At 39.1% G+C, this 23,845-nt stretch overlaps 1 protein-coding gene across 3 annotated transcripts; it reads left to right on the forward strand.

Moving 5' to 3' along the window:
* Positions 1-1,039: 1,039 nt before the first annotated feature.
* Positions 1,040-23,046, forward strand: ikzf2 (IKAROS family zinc finger 2). 3 transcript variants are annotated; one of them, XM_026376226.1, is made up of 9 exons: positions 1,040-1,104; positions 2,101-2,183; positions 3,598-3,644; positions 8,635-8,736; positions 11,444-11,635; positions 12,616-12,783; positions 16,161-16,298; positions 16,707-16,838; positions 17,708-23,046. In XM_026376226.1, exons 3-9 carry the CDS (start codon positions 3,617-3,619, stop codon positions 18,493-18,495), a joined length of 1,548 nt encoding a protein of 515 aa, XP_026232011.1. In that variant the 5' UTR covers positions 1,040-1,104; positions 2,101-2,183; positions 3,598-3,616; the 3' UTR covers positions 18,496-23,046. The 3 variants fall into 3 exon arrangements, 2 of the variants coding, with proteins under 2 accessions (XP_026232011.1, XP_026232009.1); XR_003299803.1 differs by lacking the exon at positions 1,040-1,104 and having other exon boundaries at positions 1,726-2,183; positions 17,708-19,627; positions 19,669-23,046; XM_026376224.1 differs by lacking the exon at positions 1,040-1,104 and adding an exon at positions 1,726-1,907.
* The last annotated feature ends 799 nt before the right edge of the window (positions 23,047-23,845 follow it).

Genomic DNA, 23,845 nt, shown 5'->3' on the forward strand with positions numbered 1-23,845 from the left:
TATCACATTATCCTGCTGCAATTTGACACTGATTACTGTTACTATTCAAATAGTAATAGTAATATAGTAGTAGTAAAATGATTCCCCCCCTTTTTTTTTTTACACATCCTTCAAATTGCTGCACTAGTGGAAATTCAATTATCCTTTTTTTTTTTTTACATAGATGCAGAATATAAAAAAAAAGTGCTTTATGCTGCATGTCCCTGAGCCAGCTGTCATCCCTACAGAGATAATTAAAGCCATTTATGTTTGATGGTGCCACACAGAGTATAAGCTGGCGGCTCAGACCTAAGAGGCCCCTTGTAACCTAATCGATTGCCGAGCTGAGAGTCAGACAGGGTCCACACTCTGTGATCCGTTTCTCTGTGTCAGACCCAAAATAGCAACTCGCGGCGGTTTTATTTGCTGCTCTGCTGTGCGATGTGGAAGAGCTGGAGGAGGAAGTCAGTGGTGGATTTAACAACTGTTGCTTTTGTTGCCGCTGCGGAACCAAACTACCCTTTTTCAGTCCGCGCTGCGTGGCGCACGTCGGGCTAGAATGAAGTCTATTCCAAGCCGAGACGTTTCAGTCTGGATCCCCGTGCAAGTTCGTGGGATTATATAAACTCCTACGTGTTTTAAGGTAAATACAAAAGAGTGAGGAAAGAAACAGAAGTGCATGAATCGGGTTCCTGTGTTAACAAGGCATTGTGGTGCTGCTTTAGCGCTGCCATTCGACTATCAGGAAAAAAAAAAAAAAAAAACCAACCAGGCTACAGACGCTTCAGGGCTGCTGGACGCGCATGTCTGCAGCAAAAGGCAGACAAGGAGCGTCTGTCTGATGAATGGACAGCTAGACGGGCTCTGCTGTAGATAGACTGCGGCTGGTGATCGGATAACCTGTTGAATCGCAGCTGTCAGTCAGCTCCAAGCCAACACAGGCAACACAGCAAACAAAAAAAAAAGAAAGAAAAAAGAAATCACTTAACACGAGAAACACAGCAGCGCGCTGGCACAATAACAACTAAAGTCGCTTCACCGTTCTCGCAGATGATGATGATGATGATGATGGTGATGGTGATGATGGTGATGGTTATTTCCATGAGATGCTCTGTTGCCTGCCAGGTAAATGCTCCCTGTCCTCACTGCTTCATCTGTCTGTGCATCTTCCAAATACAGTTCTCCTACCTTTTTTTTTTTTTTTTTTTTTTTTTTTTTTTTTTTTTTTGTGTTTGTTTTGCTGCTGGCATAAATATTGATGCGGCTACTTAAAGTCAGTGTGTAGACATACTAGGAAGTAGTGACAAAAGTGACAGGCCTATGAATAGACAAACGGGGGAAGTCATTCTGATAGCTCAAATTATTAATGGGACAATAGGCTGTTTTTTTTTTTTTTTTTTTTTATTATTATTAGCCTTTGGTGGCTGCCATGCTGCAGTTTACCCACCGTTTAATTTGCCACTACATCACATTACTCCCATTTCCCGCAGCAGCAGCAGCAGCAGCAGCTCAAACGCGTGAAGCTCTGCGTGTCCGACCTTGAGTCACCTCCACTGAAGCTTTTCAACATCGCCTGCCCACGGATTTCCAGTCCCATGGTTGTTGAAAATAGCTTGGCTGCTCCCTGCCACTATGGCTAATTCCTTAGGAACCGGTGGATCCAGTTTGATCCATCCCTCTTTATTTCCCTTAACAACTGGTTAAGTCTTCCCCCTTCGGCGTTCCTGCTGTGTAACCAAAAAAAAAAAAAAAAAAAAAAGTTCACCGTGTGCGTCTCAGCTACTAGTTGTGCGACTTCTGGTGAAATGTCGCAAGAAGTTTGAGGGAAGCGAGTGGCGAGCTCGGTGGGAAAGTGTTGGCGTCGTCTTTAAAGTGGAAAACTCGACGGGACGCGCGCAGAAGAGGCTTTGACGCAGCGACAGTCACCTGTAGGACAGCACGGATGCGCTCCTCCTAAACTTTTCAGTGTTTTCTACTGTTTATCATGTTCCTTTCACGGGGCTGTTGTTGAAAAATGTTGACCTGAAGAACACTTTTTTTTTTTTCTCTCCCCCCTTTCAGAGTGAGAAATCATTGGATGAAATAGGTAATTTTGACTTTTTTTTTTTGGTTTCTTTAAAGGGAGGTGGAGACAACTTATCACCCCCTCCCTTCGTCCTTGACTGAAACTACCGACTAATTTTGCACAGGGGAGCCACTTGAAGGTAATTATATGAATCCAGTTCTTTTATATATATATATATATATACCTGTATTGCAAGTTACTTTCTTGTTTTACTTTCACGTTTCACTTTTAACTTTAGCTGTACAGAAGTATGTCACAGCAGTAACCAGAATCTAAAACAGATGTGTTTTCCATCTTACTGTAAAACTGGTCAAAGGTTTCTTCCAAGCAGCTACAATTGGAGGCTCATTTCAAAGCACAGACCTTAAACTGCATTAGAATCAGTTGTTAAACAGTATACTGCCACTGAAATTAGTTAAACTAAAGAAACCGAATGAGGATGTGGGGCATTTTGACCTTGGCCCGTAGATGATTTTGTTCATATAACGAAAGAGTTCAGCCTCACATTCGTCAAGGAAGCCAGCATTTGTACTGTGGCTCAATACAAGTTTATTATGTGATAGGACTCTATTTGTAACTGATAAACCGGTTTAAAAGACGTCTTACTCAAAAATTATAGTAGTAATAACATGTACTTCATAAAGTACAGGAGTCCTTGACTTTAATGTCCGTTTACACATCGTAATAGTGGGTCAATCAGTAAAGGTGAACCTAACTTTAGTTTGGAATTCCTAAAAATAAGTCTTATACCGTTAAAGTAATACAACTTATCAGTAATGTACAAGTTTGAAGGTGCTCGTATCATATAAACTTAATATACCGCTGAACCCTCACAGAACGTATGACGTCTAAAAACGAGGCACATGTAAAGCTGTATTGCTGCACAGTTAAATGCATTGTGTGTCACTTCAAATTAATGTGACCTGTGACTCAGTGACTTTATTGAATGTTCCTAGGCTTTTAATCTTTTAAACAGTGCAGCTGTTGCTCTGTAACTGTAGTGGGAGAGTGATTTGTTTTGTTTGTTTGGTTGGTTTTTGAATGAAAACTCTGTGGTTTTAATAATCACATCATGTCTTTCTCAGAGATGTGTCTCAAATATCCATAATTGTTTAATTTAATGTAATGCAGAAAACTGAGAGGCTACAATTTATGTTGCATTCAGACGAGAAGATGTCTTTGTAGAGAACGCGAAGCTAAAACACGACTGTTCACACATTTAAAATAGTTCAGAGTGTAGCATGCTAAATATGTGAGTCTACTTCTCTAATAAGTGAATTGTGCAGATCAGTGGCTCTGTCCTAATGCTACCATGTACACAGGAATCTATCTGCTTAGTGGCTGTACATTTGGTTTTGAGTGTATTCATTATTTTAAACTAATTTACAGTTTATGGTGTTTGCACAAATATGTGAATTAATGTTAATCCAGAAGGTCCACATCGCTGTTGCATACTATTTAATATAAACAAAGACTTGAGACATATGCATATGTGCAAAAAGCCTTTGTGTTACAGAAATATGAAAGAGGTATTTCTTTTTTGTTCCCTGTAGCACTCCCGTAGCACTTGAAATGGAGGCTCCTGATGTCTACTGTGCTAGTAAGTCCTCATGCTTGCTTACACATTAAATTCAATGCATGCAGACACTCACTGATCCGTGCTTTACGACTGAGGTCAGAATTTATACAAAATATTTTAATTAAGGTCAATCTTTTGTTGTGCCGATGATGGTGATAGCGAGGATAATGATTTAGCACGTGTTCATACTGTGCGTTTTTAACACTTTGATGTTATTAACTTATGTTTACATGACTTCCACTGATATAATGCTCATACAAAAATATTTTTGCAATCACAACATTATAAACATTGCAAGGGATTTTCCCCTAGTGCAGCCTTTTTCCTGTTCACCCCTTAAAGGTAGAGAAAATGATGCATTAGCTACATCCTGCTGAATGCAGCAGATACTGGATATGCACTTTGTGGTGCTCCATTGCCCTTTGCTGGTTTCCTTTGGGCAGGTCTCTTAAATGCCTTCCCTGCCCCTCTTGTATCTTTGCTATGGTATGCACATCTGAAAACAGGTAGCATGTTGTTGATGACATCAGTGGAGACGTGCAGGTCTCCATCGGGGGTTTGTGCTTGTAGGAACACTTGTCGGTGGAAGAAGAAGGCTCTTCCTTCCTCTGTCCATCTGTGGGTCGCTTCTGAAATGATGATGGAACAAATAAGTGTTTGTTCCGTTGCGGAAAAACACCGATCTTTGTGGAGTGCAACTATTTGCATCCTTGCTGCTTCCATGTATTTAACTTTATGACCTAATCGTTAGCAACACACCGCTATGTGAAAAAATGTAGGTCAATCATTGTGCCTATCACCCATAAACAACTAGACTCTTTCAGACACTATGCTACTACATTCAATCCCTACCGCTCCCTCTCAGATGCAAAGATTTTATGCTAACACTGGCATGCCTACAATCCTACAATCATGGTTTGTCTCTCACACTCAGTTACAAACAGCTATGATGATACTGAAAGGAAAAACGTTTTTGTATGCGTTGTGTGTCAGAAAGCATAATAATACATGTCAAAGAGAAATATATGTGATCAAAGAAGCTGAGCCAAATAAATTTTAGAGGTGGCACAAGTATATTTGAAGTCAATGCAAAAGACCCAAGGGAAATACGCTTGTGCATGAACTGATAGAATTTGCTTCATTTGGCTTCATTTGGGACCAATGCATGAACATACAGATACAAAGGAGAATATTTTTATAATTGAAACTTCTGGCAGGATTGGAGACAAGTGAGATACAGCCTCAGTACATTCTGACACGATGTGCATGTGTATTACTACTCTAGCATGCAGCTAATCTCTGTGCAGTTGTCACGTTGTGCGCGTGTAACGTTAAATGATGGACTTGCTAAAAAAGCACCAGTCAGCGTGTGAAGATTACTGCTTTAGAAATTATATGTTCCACAAATAGGGTGGAAACTATTTAAATTAGTAAAGTTGTGTGGGACATTACTGTCATTCTCATTATAGATTTTATTATTGTTTATATGTAAGTGAGGATAACAGTAGCTGTGACTAAGAGTAGTAGTATGAGACATACGGCCTGATTGTATAAAATTGTACGTGATTGACAATATTTGTGGTTTCAAATCCTGATCAGCTTACATAATAGTATAGAACATAACACAAACAAGAAGTAAAGGCAAACACCACTATCGCACTGACATAACAATGTCCTTAAGTGCACTGCGGTTGGATTTTAAGCGCAAATTTTGTTGACAGCAGGTACAAGCTTTGTTTTAACAAAGGCTCTTTGGTAATCGGGTATCAAGAATTTAAGCTGCCTTCCTGGTAAAACCAACCTTCCTTTATATATTCACTCTTCTCAAGTCTATTATTTGTTACCGCAAGAGCTTGTCTTTTTCATTCTGTCTCCAGTAAGTTACCATACTCTCAAACTGTTACACGTTTTTACCCACAACACACTGCTTTTCTGCATCTGGTACACTATATACATTACATACATGTACATACATTGTCTCATATCTCTGTTGTCTCATAGATTCATTACTTCATGATAGTAAATTACAGTCCTGCCTTGTAGATCATTTTTTACTTACATATCTTTGTAAAAAAAAATAAATAAATAACAGTTTCGCATTCCCGCTCTTGTTAGCTGGTCGACAAAGTGTGAAATAGTTGTCAGGCATAATTACTAAGTTATCCTATTTCTAGTTGCCTCATGTGGTTGGTCTTTTAAGACTTTCAAATATTAAATTTAGATTTGCTTAATTAGTATGACCACAGTGTAGTAGAGTTTTGCAAAAGCATATTGCACAAGGTTTCCACTAATAAAGAAATGTAAGAAATGGGAACATTAAATCTTATTAACACTTTAAAACACTATAAACTATAATGAAACAAAATAAATAATTTCACTGAAATATTGAATTATTATGCAATTATACCCAAAATGTCATTACTTTCTGAAGATACATGTATTCCATTTGATATCCATTTGATCATTGCTAACACTGACAAACTCTTGGTATCATACTTTTGACAAGTTTAAATGTTAGTTACTCTATTTCCTAAAACCCTGATTTCCCCCAGTCCAGAACTGATAACTTTGAAACACATATGCTAAGCTTTAAGGGTTAACTGGGAGCTTCTACCTTCTGCTTATCTCCCAGCTGTTGGTTAGCAGGCCTTGGCGGGCAGCTAAATTCTGGTTGTCAGCTTTCACCTCAATGAGCTCCGTCAGCCTCAAACAATCACATTTTCCTGAGCTCCTACGCTATAATCTGAGGAAGTCTCATTTACAGTTCTCATTTTCTAACCCTATTTAACAAATCCCATTTCCTTAAACATGGGTAGTGGTAAGGAGCGGTGTTTCTTGCAAGCCATCTTTAACCAATCAGGAATAGTACACTTGCAAGAAACCTGCAGAGATATTACATACAGTAAACAATCAGCAACAATCAGTTCAGTTTATTAAATTCTTTGCGAGCTGTTGTTATTATTTTAGGCAGAGAGGTACATACTGTACATCAAGAGAATGTTGTTATTAATGTAATAAAATAAATTATAAGTGCATATGCAATATGTACTAAGTGAGTAAGTATATACAGTATATCGATATGGTGTGTATCCAGCAACCCAGAATGGATGATCTCATCACTCTCATTCAGTACTTCATGCAGTTAGACATACATGCTGTTGAACTATTTTCTGTTTAACTTATTGACTTCTGCAATTTCAATGAGGCAAATGGAGCTTGATCAAAGTTTTATTAGTTTATTTTCCAAACTTTGTGATATAAGTTTACTGAAAAAATACATAGTTTATAATTATTTTCTTTTTTTAATTTGTGTTGTGAGCCCAGAAATTTAATGGACTCTTATTAGATTGCAAGACATTGACTTTCCTCTCAGAAGTTATGCATTCATTCAGTGTCGGCAATCCTGAAGTCAGCAATTATGACACCTACAAGTTTCGTGTGTACACATTTGTTCCTTTCCATTTGCCAGTGCATTAAATTATCCCAATTTGGTCTATTACTCAAAATATGTTTCCCCTGTTGACTGATATCCTGATCTTACTGTTCATACAGCATTTACTCAGCAAATGCTTCAATTCATTCTGTGCAAGTGTGTGTGCACATCTTTAACTCCATTAAGGTCATAATGTATGAGTATGTTTTTTTTTTTTTTGTCACATCAATGACTTGTGTGTGGAAATACATCATACTTAGCTTTTTTGGGGGGAGTTATGTGACCAAGCAAGAAGCATAGAAGTATAGTTTCTTCCTTTAAGGCCTGGATTGCTTGAAGACCAGTTTTGCATTTGATAGCAGAGGTTTTTCTATATGACTTAAAAAAATAAAGCCAGCATTACTCTTGAATGAGCTCTGTTAAGGTGCAATGGAACTTACTCTGGCCACTTTTTCTACGATCATATTGTGTGAAAGACTTAATGATTTTAGCATTTTGAATCCAGACAGTCTGAACCAGCCTAGCCACGGTGCAGGTAGGCAGCTGTCACTGTCTGCTACAGTAATGGAAAATCCTTCATGACAAATCTGGGCCACTCCTGTCTCCAGGACAGCATTGCCAAGGGATAGCCAGCGTCAGTCACCTGAGATTTCCTCCAACTCTAACTTGTGCAACCTGAGCCCTGGCCCAGGGATTGTGTCGTGGACAGTGTCTCCCAGTATGCCCGACTCAGTGGGTCTGCCACTACAATGTAACAGTAGCACAGTAGAGGTTGTCAAACCTAAAAGATCTGCCACAAAAATGAGAGGATGTGAGATTTCTTTTTCATGAGGGATCCTTGCCAACATATTGTATCAAGTCCTGCTTCGTAACCTTTTTAGGTGTAGTACAAGCCATGGGTATTGGAGTTTTACTGAAACTTCCTCGGCTTAATCAATTTTAAAAGCATGATACAGTCTAGTGCCAGCTTAATGCATGCTTTCCAGTTTTTGCAGCTGTCAGAAGTCTTGAAGAAAACTTTGAACTGTGAAAATGAATCATGGCTCACTGTGTCTCCTAAGGGATCTGACACCTGGGTCAGCAGGGGTGTTTGCCTGTTGCCACTGTATTGTTCTAGTGACCCTGATGGGGCCAGGATGTAAGGGGATAAGGCATTGGTTTGCACTCCCTTTGAGTGAACACAGGGCTATCCATAGCCTGGGTTCTGTACAGGCTGCTGAGAGGATGCAATCTGATCCACATTTGCTGGACATTAGGATCCCATATAGGTGCATGAGGATAGCTTAGTTAGTTGACTACATTCTTCAGTGTGACCTCCACAGTGACCATTCAGGACCATTCAATTTGAGAAAATGCCTTACACCAGGCTTTTGTATACCACATTAACTGCTTGCTTTGCAAGAAACCTAATGACCTGTCATTCATTTCAATTGTCATCCACTCCTCAGGTTAGGTATGGCAAGTATGACCACAGTCTGTTGCATATAAGAACAAAATCAGCAACACTGTCAAGTATTTGCTTTGCAATTATTATTGTGTATAACAATGAAGATTGCTGTGTTTCTGTTTGTCTCCCAGGTAACGGCCAATGCTCCCCTGGTAAGGAGAACTCGAGAATGTTGGTGGATATGTCAACACCTAATGGAGAGACAGTTCCTCAGGGTCCTAATTCCCCCAGTGGTGAGTGCTTTATCGATAGATACACATTGATATGTTTCTCCTTTAAACATACACACTCTAATATATTGTGCTACTATTTCTTTATGTTAAGTTACTCTTAATGAAACTCAACACTTTCACAATAAAAGACGTTGGTGGAAGCATGAATTGCTCTAGTTCCCCTAAACTACTGGAAGGTTATTAATGTAAAATACATTATTTAAAGGGTGTGTTTACATCACTAGCATCATGAAATTAATCTGGGGAATGTGAGCAGATCAGTAAACGATCATTTAGGCCAGTGCCTTGTGTGGTAGCTTGCCCTGTGTGTGTAAATGACTGGATGAAGAAGTACAGAGCATACTTTGCAGTTCCAATGATCATGAACAAGAAATGTTTCAAATGTAGAATTGAAAAAAACATAACTGAGGATGAACATTTGCTACAGTCACTAGCAGAGGTTTCCACAGTAAGAGCTTTGTGCAAAAGTGCCATGTTTCACCTTGTAATTCAGTTATCACTGTTGTTGTACTTTATTGCACTTTGCCTGAAGTGTTGCTAGGTTTCTTTCAGTGCATTGAACTGATGCCTCAGATTAGCTTTAGCGATGTCACTGTGAGGCAGCAAAGTAAGAAAAGGGGAAACTAAGCAAGAGAAGGGAAGCTTGTTTCCCACAAGGTTAGAGATACAAGGAGGTGGGCTGGGCAATGGTTTTCACAGGGAGATACTCTTCAACGATAAGAGCTGTTGTCATTCTGGAAGTTGCTTAACATGATTTGCCATTTGAGGTTTTGTTTCAAAAGAAGGGATGCGTCACATTATCTGTTGAAAATGAGCATGAAGCGATGTCAGTGCCAGACTCTTGAAGTTGAAAATAAGAATACTAGATGTCCTCAGCAATTGTCCTAGTGTTTGTGAACTTAGTGTGGTGTAAAAATTAAGGTGTTGAATTACACCCTTTGGGCTAGATTAGAGATTGCGTGGTAAGACAATGACAGTATCTTCCTTTATTATGATGTGTTACTTTAATCTGTCTTTTAATCATTTGTGATCTTTGCCTCTGATTATGGGAAACTAGGTTAAACTGCAGACTCAACTGCACTTTACTCTATCTACATGTGGAGGGAAAATATGCCAGAACTGCATCTTGACGATTTTTTATAGCTGTTTTTGTCTTAGCAACCAATTTCAAGTGTATCCTCATCTGACCACGCTATGCATTTGACTCTTCCACACTGGAGAGACAGATGTAAAGATGCAAGGAGCTGAATAGCAAGGACGTTCAGGTCTGCTCCGTGTTGCCAGGATACAGCTGTTGAAGATAAGGCTCGATCAGAATGTGGGTGCTGGGATAAGTGTTCTGTACAAACTGTGGCATTGGAAACATACTGTACAATATCAATTTAAAGAATGGAGTTGCTTTGTGGAGATTTAATTCAGCAGTTTATAAAAAGCAAATGTTGCCTGAATTTCTAAATTTCTTTTACCCGTTTCTGAGAATTAAGTGGACACTCCAAAAGCCTTCAGAGCCGGAGAGGATAGTTGATGGATGCAATCAGGGAGGCTTTAGTACAATAACCACGTATGCTCACACTGTGATCATTGTCCCTGTAAATCCCAAAACAGGATCATCGGGTTCAGTAAGTTTTGCTTGGACGTTTTTTTTTTTTTTCACTACATCTAAAACCCCTCTCACATGCATCTTAACCCATTAACAACACCAAGTTTAGTTTTGTAGTGTATGATGCTGACCAAAATTTGTGGTTTTGTCTATTATTTCTTGGAAATTCGCAGCTGTACTGAGAACCAGGTCAAGCCCACTATATGAAACTCATATACAGTATGTCATGTGGGTTGTACATAGTAATAAAAATTAAGAGTTAATGAACTTACCCACCAACATTGGAGGTAAATGAAACTAGACAAACTAGTGCCTGTTTCATGTGTTTTTTCCTTCCTTGTGGATTACTAGTGAATTGTATTTGTGTGCACGCTAATTGCTGGTGACTGATAACTAGAGACAGTAGGTGGTAAATAGTTTCCCGCCACAACCACCCACCCACGCACAGGCATACATTGGTGTGCAATTATACAGTCTTCTGCCCTTGTCATCCACCCATACTCCCATTGCTAGTTCTGAGCTACATGGCATCTGACACTCCCTTTCTCCTCAGGGACAGCCAGGAACCAGACCAGCCTGTTTGTCTTTCTCTCTCTTGTCACCAAATCAGTTCATCCTAATGCTGTCTAAGACTTAGGTTGCAAAGTTGGTAGGATTCCCACTCTACATGCCCATTAACTCAACCTACTGTATGTCCATTGCATGTCAACCTATTAGGCAGTCAGTCAATCCAAGGCATCCTGAGGCTAACACAGCTCATATCAGGCCTTTGCAGTCCAGGTCAATGCAGAAGCTACGTAGGCTCCAACTTCAACCTTTAACTCTGTCCATTGCAATTCAGCACAGATCATTTAGTGTAATTATCTTGATCAGTCTACGCAACCTAGGACCAATCACAGGCGGGTTGAACATAGAAGTACTTTTATGGTTGTCCCATGAAAAAGACCTGGCCTCAAAAAGACTAACTGTGGTCAAACTATTGGTTAGATTATTAAATTGTGCAACCTTTAGTGTGCGATTATTTGTTTCATTTTTACATGATGAAACCCACAATATCTGCATTTGACTTTGTAAGAACTGCTGTTGTGCTTTTGTTTTGTTCTGCAGAACGGACAATAAAGCAAGAGGAAGATACAGCAGAGGAAGCTGAAAACAGAAGCCCAGCACTTGAAGAAATAGGCCAAACAGGGGAAGAAGGTGTAGCACTGGACGAATCCATGACTGGCAGCCCAAGCAACATGCAGGATGGACTATCTGGGCCAAACATCTCCTCTGATGCAGGAAGTCGACAATCAAATGGTAATGATCAGTGTGAGTAAAGGCTTTAACATGCGCAGCTGTACAATCCAAACAGGTTTTGTCTTCTAGCCATTAAAACCAGAGGAGTGTGTATGATTCTCTATCTTTAGAGTGAGTCAGAAATCATTTGTTTTCCTTGACAGTGGGTGTGGAGTGCTTCTCGATTTTTTTTTTTTTTTTTGAAAGACAATAGCTTAGACATGGAATTATTATCAGGGAAAAAATATCTTTGGAATCCCCCACAACCTGTTCCAACTGACGCTGTGACTGCTCTGGTTGTCACAGCATTTGGATCACATTTCTCTTTTCCATCTGACTGTAGATCAAAAGATTTGCTATTAGAACAGAAGACAGGAAGACAGTAATTTTGCGCAAGACAAATAAGTTCCTTATAAAATCAGAAGTGTTTACTGAACTGATAATATATGAAAATGTACCTGGTCACCTGATATGCAAACACAAGGAGAAAATGGAAGTTCAGTTAAATCCAGTTTTAGTTTAAGACAGATCATTTACACTAAATTCAGTTTAGCTGAAGTAATCTCAGGTGTATAAGACAGTCCTGTGTATAACACCTAATAGTCCAACTTACTGGAGTTTTAATTCAAGCTGTTTCTGAATGTGGTTATACACAACAACTCTGCCTGAGATGATCAAAAATATTTCCATTATAGGTAAAGAAAGAGTTTACTCATTAAACAAGAACACATTCAAACTCTTGTTTTGTTCAAGTTATGTCATGTGAGGACAGCCTTGTAGATGTGACATTTTATTTCAAAATTATATAGCAGCTATTGGTGGTTAGTGGTTCCTGCACATGGGAAGATTTAAGTCAGCTGCCAGTTACAAAAACAAGAAAAAGTAAGAGTTCAGTTAGAGAGAGAGAGAGAGAGAGAGAAAAAAAAGAGTTTGCAGGGTTGTTTCTACAAAGATCTTCCACAATGAGCGTGGTATTGACTTCCTGTGCCTGCCTCTATCAGGTGACAGGCCGTTCCAGTGCAACCAGTGTGGCGTCTCGTTCACCCAAAAGGGAAATCTGCTGCGACATATTAAACTGCACACAGGCGAAAAACCCTTCAAATGCCCCTTCTGCAGCTACGCCTGTCGGCGGCGCGATGCCCTCACTGGTCACTTGCGCACTCATGCTGGTAAGACTCCTCCCTCTCTTCTCTTGCCTTTTTACTCATCCACTTCTGTTACTCAGAAGAGGCTTCATTAATCAGAAGTGCTTCAGAGATCTGGAATAATACTTTGAATAGTTCAATATTGGAGACAGGCCCTTGTTAAAACATTTTTCCCTATATTATGCTTGTGTGGCACAACTGTGTGGAGGCAGTGTGTACTTCATTGCCACAGTCTGCTTCTGGCATTAATGCAGGAACCTTGAAAAACATTTTTTACCTTTAGAAATTCTAAGGACACATATATATGCTTAGAAAGCCATACTATGTTCATATACATAGGAAGGAAATAAGAGCCTACTCCTGATTCAACGTCTTGTTGATACATCTCATTTGTCTATTGAAAAGAAAAATCTCAGCAGGCCTTAAAAGTACCTCTTAATGTTCTAGTGAGACATCTCTTTCTTCAGAAACTTTGTGTGTGTGTGTGCTTGTAGAAGAGTTAGCATAGCTACTGTTATCACAGTAGTCATATATGTTGGCCGGTGTTACATAGATGGATTTTTGTTGTTGTTTTTTTTTTTTTTTAACTTGCATTATAGACAGCACTGTAAGTGCTTTGTGGTTAGTCGCCAAGGACATGATGTTTCTCAGTTGCTTGAATTGCTAAGGAGGAAGCTATTTGTCTGTTAAGAAACACATGGGGAGCATTGGCTGTCTCTCTCAACTGTAACCCACTTTCCTATCAGAGAGGATGTGCTCTCCCCTCTGTTGTGCCTTTGAAATAAAGGTCAGACAATACTCATTTGTCCCTGTGATGCTCCATGGGGGTTACTCATACTGTATGTTGATCGATCTTTAGCAATGTGTGTTTAAGTGTACGGCCATGTGATGGGGTACATTTTTTGTCTTTGCATGCGTTTGGCTACGTTGTTACTCAAATGCTTTTTTTTTTTTTTTCTTATTTTTTAGTATCTGTTTCTCCACATCTGTCTTCCACAATCAACCATGACCATTTTCCTATTTTCACTTCCTTTATTGTTTGGCGCAATTTGTTTGTCACATTTCCCAACCCCCTTTTTTCCTGTGAGGCCATGATTAGTAGGTTACACCTGCATTCCTCTGGTGATTCAGTGGGATATGTGAGGAATTTGATGTTGCTAAGTTGTGTGTGTGTGTGTGTGTATGTGTGTTTACATATGTACAGGGACTCACTACTCTGTCTCTGATGGCTGCAAACCTGGCCTTATTCCCTGAAACCAAGAATGGGTGTATCCAAAAGAATGAAAGTAAAAAATGTAAATAGATATAAAGGAAAATGGAAGACAAGAGTAAACGATGCTCAAGGAGAATTTACCATTTTGTTGTAATTCCTAAGGCCCCAGTTAAATGTTTAACCATGCTATGTTCCTTGGAGGCTCAGATGAAATGACAATTTCATCAAACAGTTTAACATTTTGCAAGTCACAAGATAACAATTTGAGTTCCCGTTTGTTAGCCAAATACAATCAGTCAAGTGAGGCTGAGTGCACATTGTAGACCATTTGCATAAATAAGAATAGCAGCTGAAAGGTGGATTCTTCAGGTCCATCCAACATCTGCACACAAGGTCATGTGTGGGTGGTTATAAATATGAAAAAGTCAGCCTATGTTGTATATATGTGTGTGTGTGTGTGTGTGTGTGTGTGTGTGTGTGTGTGTGTGTGTGTGTGTGTGTATGTGTGAAGGAGCGAGAGGAAGAGAGAGAGTGTAGATGTGAGCATACTCCACTGTTTTAGTTTAACGACTGGAAAGCAGCAAAGAAAATTATTTCCATGATGACGTTTGATTTAGAAGTTATTCTTTCACTACTCGGAATGAATATTACTGCAATGACCCTGCAGGTACGCCAACCTACACCTCAATAATTTTGAAACTCTTCGTGATTAACAAACACTTTTTGTATCTGTTCATACTCAGAGAAGAAAAAAACAAAAAAAAAAAAAAACATAAAGGACCCAGGTTTTCGAGTTGTACCGATACAGTGTCATTCCTAGACCACAATGTATGAATGACAGAGACGGCAAAAGAACTATTACCATTCCATATGATTCATTCCAACTAAAATGATGATGTAAAATTGGCCATGACTGGCCACGTCATTCTGTAACAAGTGGGTTTTTGTTTCACATATCGTCAAAACATAATCGCTAAAAGGAGGCGTAGCATTTGTAAAGGGATCCTTAGTTCTGAGAAAATTGTAGAACATATCGGACGCTTTCTTTCTTCACTTAAAGTTTTTTCTGTGAGAGGGTGTCGATATTCACCCGTAAACTATCAATAGTCAATAAAAGTGTGTGTGTGTGTGTGTGTGTGTGTGTGTGTGTGTGCGTGCATGCGTGTGTGTTAAAGCCTTTATACCTCAGACTGAAACACATTTGGTTTCTCTGTTCTCACAGTGTCAAGCGCACTGGTTCATCAGCACATCTTCTTCTAGTAATAGCTGTCATCATTACGCTAGTGAACGTCTTACTACATCACGTTGCTAATGACAGTGTCTGGGTCACACCGGTGTGCTTATGTGGCCACCACAGTTCACTCAATGAGTTGTTTTATGAGTCATTACATTAGTTTTGAGAATGCTCTACCACAGGACACAGACCTGTTTCCTCAGCACTGTCAGCTTGCGTAGAATTTCACTGTGATGCACTATGGTGCAATGATTTTTTTTTTTTTTTTTACCATGGTTAGTTACACCTTTGCCTCAATATCAGCCTCATGTAGTTTTATTGCAAAAAGACGCGGGCTAAGCTGTTCTGTTGTTACATCCTGAAACCACTGGTCAGCTCAAGTGCCTTAAAGTGGAGTTTGCTGAAAGCTTTTTATAAAAACGTATTGCATCCACTGATGCATTGATACCTTGACAAACTTGATCATTGCAAGAAAAGATGGGCTGATAGCTGAAATAGTTATAGACGTAAGTTGAAGTAAGGCATATAGTCATGTTTCCACTTGTCTCGGTAGGAAGGAATAGAATAAAATAGAAATGGCTCGATGAATCACACCCCACCTCCATAGCCAACATTGGACTTAGTTTCCTACCGCCACCATGGGATGCATGATCAACTCCGCTATTCAGTCATGCTGTGCCACAGCAGTGGGAGTTAGATGTGTGTTTCAAAGTGTTTTAAAATGCAGACCTTTCTTGTCGCCCACATTATCTTTTTGTCTGGCAACAGATGCGTGGAATACTCATACTAGTAGTGGAACATCCATGATCTCAGAGGCTTGCTTTTGGTTTGTACTAGTGACACAGTAGTTACTACTGCACACTGCGGTTGGTTGTATTATCTCATTGGACGCTACCCACTCTCTGTCTGTGGAGCAGTGAATGAAAATAATGTGCTGAATATCTTCACCTTTAGTTGGGAAGCCACACAAGTGTAACTACTGTGGACGGAGTTACAAACAGCGGACGTCTCTGGAGGAGCATAAGGAGCGCTGCCATAGTTACCTGCAAGGTATCAGCTTGGATCCGACCACTAACGCTGGCGCTTACACAGGTACATTTATTTTTTCTAGAGCTGAAACCATGAAAAAAAAGGTGACACGATTTGTATAGAATCAATACAGTGTGCAAAACCATACATTAAAATTGCAGCATATAAGAGCTTCTCACTCAAAAGCATGTTGACAACATAAAACAATGTTTTCTGGTTCATGTTTTTTCTTTTTTACTATTATAATATATTTATAAATACCTAACTGTTATCAACACCGATGACATTTCCTGTGAGATCAGCTCAGGGTTGTGATTTTAAAAAGCAAAACAATAACGAAAGCGTTACGTTCTGATTTCCTTTCGATTTCCACAAGAGTGATCTGTTCATTTTAGTGATCTTACTTTGTAGCATCTGTGTAACACCCAAATATGTTCCTTCTAATCCTCGTCCCTTTCCCAACCTTTCAAGGTGAGGTTCCTAAAGATCCAAGGCCCATGGCAGAGGCCAACACTATGGCCACCTTCGATCGGCCACCAGTTATTGAAAGACTGCACAGCAACGTGGGCAAGAGAAAGAGCACCACACCTCAGAAGTTTGTGGGTGGGTTTCAGACAGGCTGTCAACGACTTTATTTACTTTTGTTATCGTGGAGACAGACCCTGTACGGGATAGCAGTATCAACATGTTTTTCACCTCAGCTCACACGTGCGGCTGCTCAAGCAGCCACTGACTGAGTAACATAGACTTTACGATTGCTTTGCAAGAGATTTAGAATGCGTTAGTTAAATGCTTATCATGTAATACACTGCCCTGATTTGACTTTTATGTTAATTGGATGGAAATGTGTTATTTACCTAGAACAATTTCTATTTGCGCATACTTAGTTTGTATCTTTCTCTGCCTCCTCAGCTTTGCATCATACAGCATTCTATAAGATCAAACAGTAGCCCTGCCCTACTTATCAGCACAGACTTTTTTTCTGAATTTGGTTTTATTTGCCACACTAATAGAAAAATAGATTCAGCAAGCTAGAGCAAGCGGATGACTGAGAGGCAAGGAAATGTTTTTCACTCTGTGGTTAGGTACACCTGTAATTTGCCAGTGCTCTTATCGAGAGAAACCCGCTTACCGCATCCCTGTTCTGGAGGGGTTAAACAGTGCAGAAGTAGATGGATGGGGCTTTCCACCCCATTAAACTCACGTACACACTGAATTTCAAAAACAAAATATGAAAAACAAGCATCAAAATATCATCAAGATATGCCACAACTGGCTCGAAAGGAAAGCTGTGAAGTCAAGCCATGCTCATAATTGTGCATAGTATTTGGCCCACTTGGATGCTATAGCTAAAGCTAAAAGCATGAGTGGTTCCATCCTCTTAGTCTGTTTATTGTGTTTTGTGTGTTACAATTTGAAGTTGTTAAATCGGCTAATTGCACACATTCATGGTGCTACTCTGTTTCATGCAGGTGAAAAGATGGTTCGCTACAGCTATGCCGATATAGGCTATGAGATGGGCCTTAAGTATGAAAAGCAGGCTGAACTGATGCAGTCCCACATCATGGACGCGCCCATCAGCAATGCCATCACATACATGGGATCAGACACCATTCGGCCCATGCTCCACCATCCAGGTCCGCCTCTCTCTATGGCTGATGTGGTGCCCATGGTAAACCCCCTCTTCCATCATGTCCTGCCACTGGGCCAACGAACAGAGCGTTCAGGAAACTGTGACACGCTGCCATCACACCCACCTCAGCCTCACGACTTTCCCAGCCATCCCACCTCAAACGGCCCCACTGCTTTAACCAGGCAGGGCAAACCGCACCCGGCGAGGCAAGAAGAATCCCCCAACAACAGTGGAGTGGAATCGGCGGACTCAGCCCGCAGCAGCCCTCAGGACAGGCAGGGCTACCACGGGAGCAACCTGCCTCCCGGCCTCCGATCGAGAGCAAGTCCCGCTGTCTACTCAGGTGAGCGGGTGACAGCATCACCAAGAAGTGGGACTATGCGAGTGGCCGCGGAGAGACCCATGACCCAGGATGTTGTGCGGGTGTTCGGACGAGAAGGCCAAGAGCTGCGAGCCTTCCAGTGTGAGCACTGCCGGGTGCTCTTTCTGGACCATGTCATGTACACTATCCACATGGGTTGCCATGGATACAGAGATCCACTGGAGTGCAACATCTGTGGTCACCGCAGCAAAGATCGCTATGAGTTCTCCTCTCACATAGTCCGCGGTGAACACACCTTCCAGTAACGGGATGGGTAGGAATTAAGAAGGTAATGCAGCAATAGCTTGATATCCGTCCTTGTCCCCTGACCTCTGAGACTGCACAGTTGAACGGCACTGTAGACGAGTGTAGCACAATCACAGACTCCTTTTTAAGCTACTAATTGTGAATCTGAATAGTACAACAATCATATGAAGGTATGGGCCAAAGACACATTTTCTACACATTTAATTTACTAATTAAATGTAGGAAGGAAGGTACTTTTTTTTTTTATACCTAAATGTTCATTAAGTGTATAACAGAGCAGCTGTCAGTTTTCCATTTTGGTCTCATTTGGAAATGTCTTCTTCTGTGTCTGTCCCTTTTCCCCACGTTTTTGATAACGAGTTTTCACTCTCAAGACAATGGAATGAATTGAAATATTTGAACATGTTCCTGCCTTGTGGCTCAGTGTAGTGGATACAATTTATGCTAGAATGCCATGACTGATACCAACAGCAGAGGTGAAGCCGAAGAAGACTCGAGGTAGTCTCACATACACATAATGGTATGAACACATGGTTCTGTGCTTTCTAGCTGCTTGTAATTTGGGATTCACTGGATATAGTGCCAATACATTACTACTTAGACTGTACTATTACAAATAACTTTAGGCCTTCCCTTTATATTTGTGAAAGAGGGACCTTGATATTAAGGCAAGAGGAGGGCTGGGGGCCATATATGTTGAAACAAACATAGGCCTTTTATTGCTCATGTATGAGTATTGAGCAACTTTTTTAGTCTAGTACTGCACGCTGTCACATCTACACGCCTAATGAACATGCACACATTGAAATATGCATGCTCACATGCTTATAACTCTTCTGATCCTGCTTTTCTGCCTGTTTCACATGTAAGCTAGTTAAAATCTTTTGATATTAAACTGATCTTGCTGTTTGCGAGGACCCAGTCCCTTGTACCGGTGGTTGGTGAAGCTTTTTATGATCCCTACAGCGTTTACTTAACAGTGGAACTCAAATAACATGAAAAAACAGATTCAATTTGAGCTTTTGATCATGAAAATTATTAAATCAGACTCCATAAGTCACTCGAGCTGCAGCCTGTCTGTGCCCTCCGATGCTTACAACAGCACACAATGGATCTTTTATGTCTTTAATCGTGATACTGTGAACTGCTCAGCAAGTTTAGGGAACTTGGAGGCTTTGGATGTAGTTTCAATACAGGTGGCAAATGAATGTCTCAATAAGCACAAATGTACAGGTGTATTTTGCAATCCGTAAATAATTTGCAGTAATCATAAGTGCATTTTCTGTTTAAGACTGTACATTTTATAAGTGCATATTATGTCTAACTCTTTATTATGTCTAATATTATTTCTAATTTATAAACATCTACAAGGTGCAGTTGACGTGGTAGTACAGTTCAGTTGATGTGATAGCCTTCCTTCTTAAATGTCAACATATCCATTGACATTACATTATTGTATTATATCATATTAGTTACATTCCCTGTCATAAATTGTGCTTGTTGCTTGGTTTTACCTCATATTTTTAAGAAATACTTAAAAAATAGTTTTGAACAAATTAAACCCGTTTCCCACATTATTTTCTAACATTTTAGCCACACTGCCATTATTTAGAAAAGACGCTCATGAAATTTTAATGCGTCTGAGTTTGTGTTTGTATGGAATTTCATTCATTTTAAATTAATGGGGTAAAGAATTAGCACAAAAACATATACATATGCACAAGAAGCACTTCGAAAGCAAATGTTATGTGGTTACTAAACTCTTGGTTATTAAAAGTTTGAAATATAATACATTTGGAGTTCATTAATTTAGTACCTTTATAATATGTACTGTAAATCTTAAATTGTCATACATTTGTAAAAATTATTTATTTCTTGTGAGACATTATTTGCCGCTTGTATTCAGACTTGTTACTCTCCATAATTATCAGCCTCTTTTCAGTTTGCACTTACAAGGCAGAACTATTGATCATGAAGAGAAATCATCATTGTACAAGGGGGAAAGGAAAGTAAATATAGTGTAGCCTAATGGTTCTTGTCAGCGCTGTGACCTTACAAAGTTCAGTCCCGGCCATCTTTTTATCCCATCTTTCCGGTCTAAGCCTGCTAAGCTAATGCATTCTCCCAAAAATATAATAATAACTGTCTGTTCATTTCCCTGGTTGCTCATATAATGAAATATTAGATCCTGGTGACTCGAGGGTTGTGTTGCTAGCACAGGTAGCACACAGCTACTAAACTTTGAGTACCACAGTTTGTTTAAAACTGGTAGACCTACACACTGACAACCTTAAAATAGGAGAGAGTGGTTAAGTGGCTGTTCTCCTTTTGAGAATCAAGACGTCATTTAACCACATGTTTGGAGGATGATGCTTTATGGGAATAAATGCCACTCTTTATGCCTTTTAGGTCTTCTTGACCTGATCCACTTTGTGATTTTGGGCTGTGTTGTGGTGCTTGTGCTTCTTGCTTGGGGATGGTTATTGATGTTGTTTCCTGGCACGGTCAATCCCTGCCTACATGTCTGATTTCAATGCCATGTTTCTTCCTATTTTAATGTCATCGTGACGAATACAGGGAAGCATCACAGAGGTGCTTTGTCCTTGATACCTTAAAAGTATGTCTAATCAGCTTTAGCACAGATAAGCCAGACACCTACAATTTACTGCATTATGGGAATTAGAGATAGTAGGACTATTACCCTGATTTTGTTTGAATCAGCCTGTTCATGCTGTGGGCCTCACGAACACAAGTACACACACTAATGTCTTACACTTTTCCTCACCCTCTGACTTTCACTTTATGCATAGCCATAACGTTGACAATCCCAAATGAGACAGCATGAGCAAAAGGAAAAGTGAAAGGAGTGTGGGTACCACACAGAACTACCCTGAAGGCACTTCCCAGAACTGTAGCGATCCAAGTCACTTCTGTAAAACCTGTAAACATTCAAAGCTCATGTATGCAAAATGTAAATGGTGGGTAGGGGATTTTCACCTCCAAATTTCATGTCGATCATTTACATTATGCTGAAGGATTATAGATGTTCATCTCTAAGGCTAATTGAAGCTCCTACACAGTTACTGTCTCTCCCTGTGAACAGACTCAGATGAGACTGTGCTTTGTACAGCTGGCCATGCACTTTACTGTATGTCCTGAATATAGGCGTAAGCATTGTTTATTTTTACATTAAAGTGTAGGTAGGGTGTGAATCACCAACAGAACGCAGGTCAGTGTTTTGTTTGAAAAGAACAATCTTGGACATGCACGTTGGAAATTAGGACTCCACGGACATTTTGCTGTGCTCTTTGATGAACAGGTTCTGTTTTGTTTTTTTTGTTGTTGTTTTTTTGTTCAATCATCAATATTTGCAGGAGTTTGGCATTATTAGTTTCACACTGGCCAGTTTTCTACCATCATAAACAACTGATTATTCTCTAAGGTTAAACTCAGTGATCTACTTGTCTATGTTTAATATCTACTTGTGATCAAAAGGCAGCTTTTTCTCTGTTTACATGTTGCTTCTCTTATGTGCAACTAGTGCCCAGCTAGCATAAAAAACATACTGTCTGTAAAGTATTGGCACTGGAACTTGTTTACACCTCGCAGCTGTGATTTTGATTCTATACATTCCCTTATTATATTATTCCTGTATATATTTATTATATGAAAGCCTTATCTGTTAAGACAGGGGTCCTTCTAAAACAACAATGTCCTATGAACTATTGGAAGAATATAAGTTAATGCTAACCTGTGTTTTTTTTTTTTTTTTCTCAATTCATTTTAGAGGGTGTAATAACAAAAAGACCAGAACAAAATTCAACTGAACTGGAAATAATATTAATATTTTCTCAGCTTTTATTATTTAGCTGAACCAGCCATATGAACAGCAACTTAACTTAAAAAAAATAAAAAATAAAATAAAAAAGTTAGCCCTCCTTGTGAGTGAGGAGTTTACTTGAAATCAGAATCACTGGTATTGTTTCAGATTGCGGGGATGTTTTTGTAAAATTTAAAAGTGAGTGTGCTAAATGTCTATTTTTCTGCTGAAATGTTAATGCAAATAGTTTTGTGAACATTGTGTGTGTGTGTGTTTTTTGTTTTGTTTTGTTTTGTTTTGTTTTTTGTAAGTTTTTTAAATTGTTTACAAAAATGTAAAAGACAGGGTTCAGGTGCGTTGTATTTTTTAAGAAATAATATATGAATGGTGTATATTTTGTCACTCAATATTGAAACTATCTGGAAATGTGTGCTGTTTGATCATCTCTGATACTGATATAAAAAAAAAAAACTTTCTGAAATGAGGGCTCTCAGGTATTTGCATAGGTTGTGTATTTTCATGTCCTAAAATATGTGATTTATTTATCAAAAAGATGCACATTCATTGAAATTATTTGATAATTTCTCCAAATGTGGTAGGAGAAGTTGGATGATTGTTCAGCCCTGGTTTTTGACGTCAATGACATCACATGAAGACACACTGCTGTGAAGAGTACAATGTATATTTTTAAGGCATGGGTTTCTCTCTATTAAAGAAATTATTTTACTGCCTTGCCTGTTTAGTGAATTTTGAAACAGGAAATCATCCATATTGTTATGTAGCTTTCTTCAAAACAAGTCTATCTTACTTGCAATTAAAATATTTTGTTGAGAAACAAACAGTGGTTGGATCTCTTCAACAGCATGCGGTACAGTCATTATATTTAAGTCACGATCACTAATGTATCTTATAAGTTTGCTACCACTGTTTGTATTTGAATATTTTGACCGTGCTAATGCTGGGTTTTGCAGAGACGCTATGTGATTTAGTGGAAACATACAGTATGTGAATTGTTTTGGAGGTAGACCTTAAATTTTGAACCCACTTTTTTTAAGTAAGTAATTAATTAAGTACATTTACTCAAGTACTGCACTTGTACTTGTACTTTAATGAAGTATTTCCATTTTAAGTTACTTTTACTTTTACTCCACTGCATTAATTTGAACAAGATTAGTTGCTAGTTACTTTTTGCTGAGTTATAATTTTATAAAATGAGTTATATATTAATAAAATGCTGATGCATCATTTTTGGGCAAACCTCCTTTTAGGTGGTGGAGTTTTTACTTCACAGTTTGTAGGCATCAACACATTAGAATCACCAGCATTACTTCAACATTCAACGTTTAAAATACACACAGATAAAGTAAATGAAGTACTTTTTAACCTTTTTACTACTTTTTTTTACTTAGGTTAGACTTACCTAAATACTTTTACATAAAGGTTTTTCTACTTGTACTGGGAGTATTTTTCTGCGCGAGTACTTTTACTCGAGTATTGAGTTTGTATACTTTAAACACCTCTGCTAGTAC

The sequence above is a fragment of the Anabas testudineus genome, chromosome 21 (assembly GCF_900324465.2).
Source record: "Anabas testudineus chromosome 21, fAnaTes1.2, whole genome shotgun sequence".
NCBI lineage: Eukaryota > Metazoa > Chordata > Actinopteri > Anabantiformes > Anabantidae > Anabas > Anabas testudineus.

What these genes read in the sequence shown, in the direction of transcription:
- ikzf2 (XM_026376226.1), top strand. Translation starts at nt 3,617, where the DNA reads ATGGAGGCTCCTGATGTCTACTGTGCTA. An exon ending in GGGTCCTAATTCCCCCAGTG is followed by an intron (nt 8,737 to 11,443) that starts GTGAGTGCTTTA and finishes TTTGTTCTGCAG; the next exon opens with AACGGACAATAAAGCAAGAG. An exon ending in CACACCTCAGAAGTTTGTGG is followed by an intron (nt 16,839 to 17,707) that starts GTGGGTTTCAGA and finishes TGTTTCATGCAG; the next exon opens with GTGAAAAGATGGTTCGCTAC.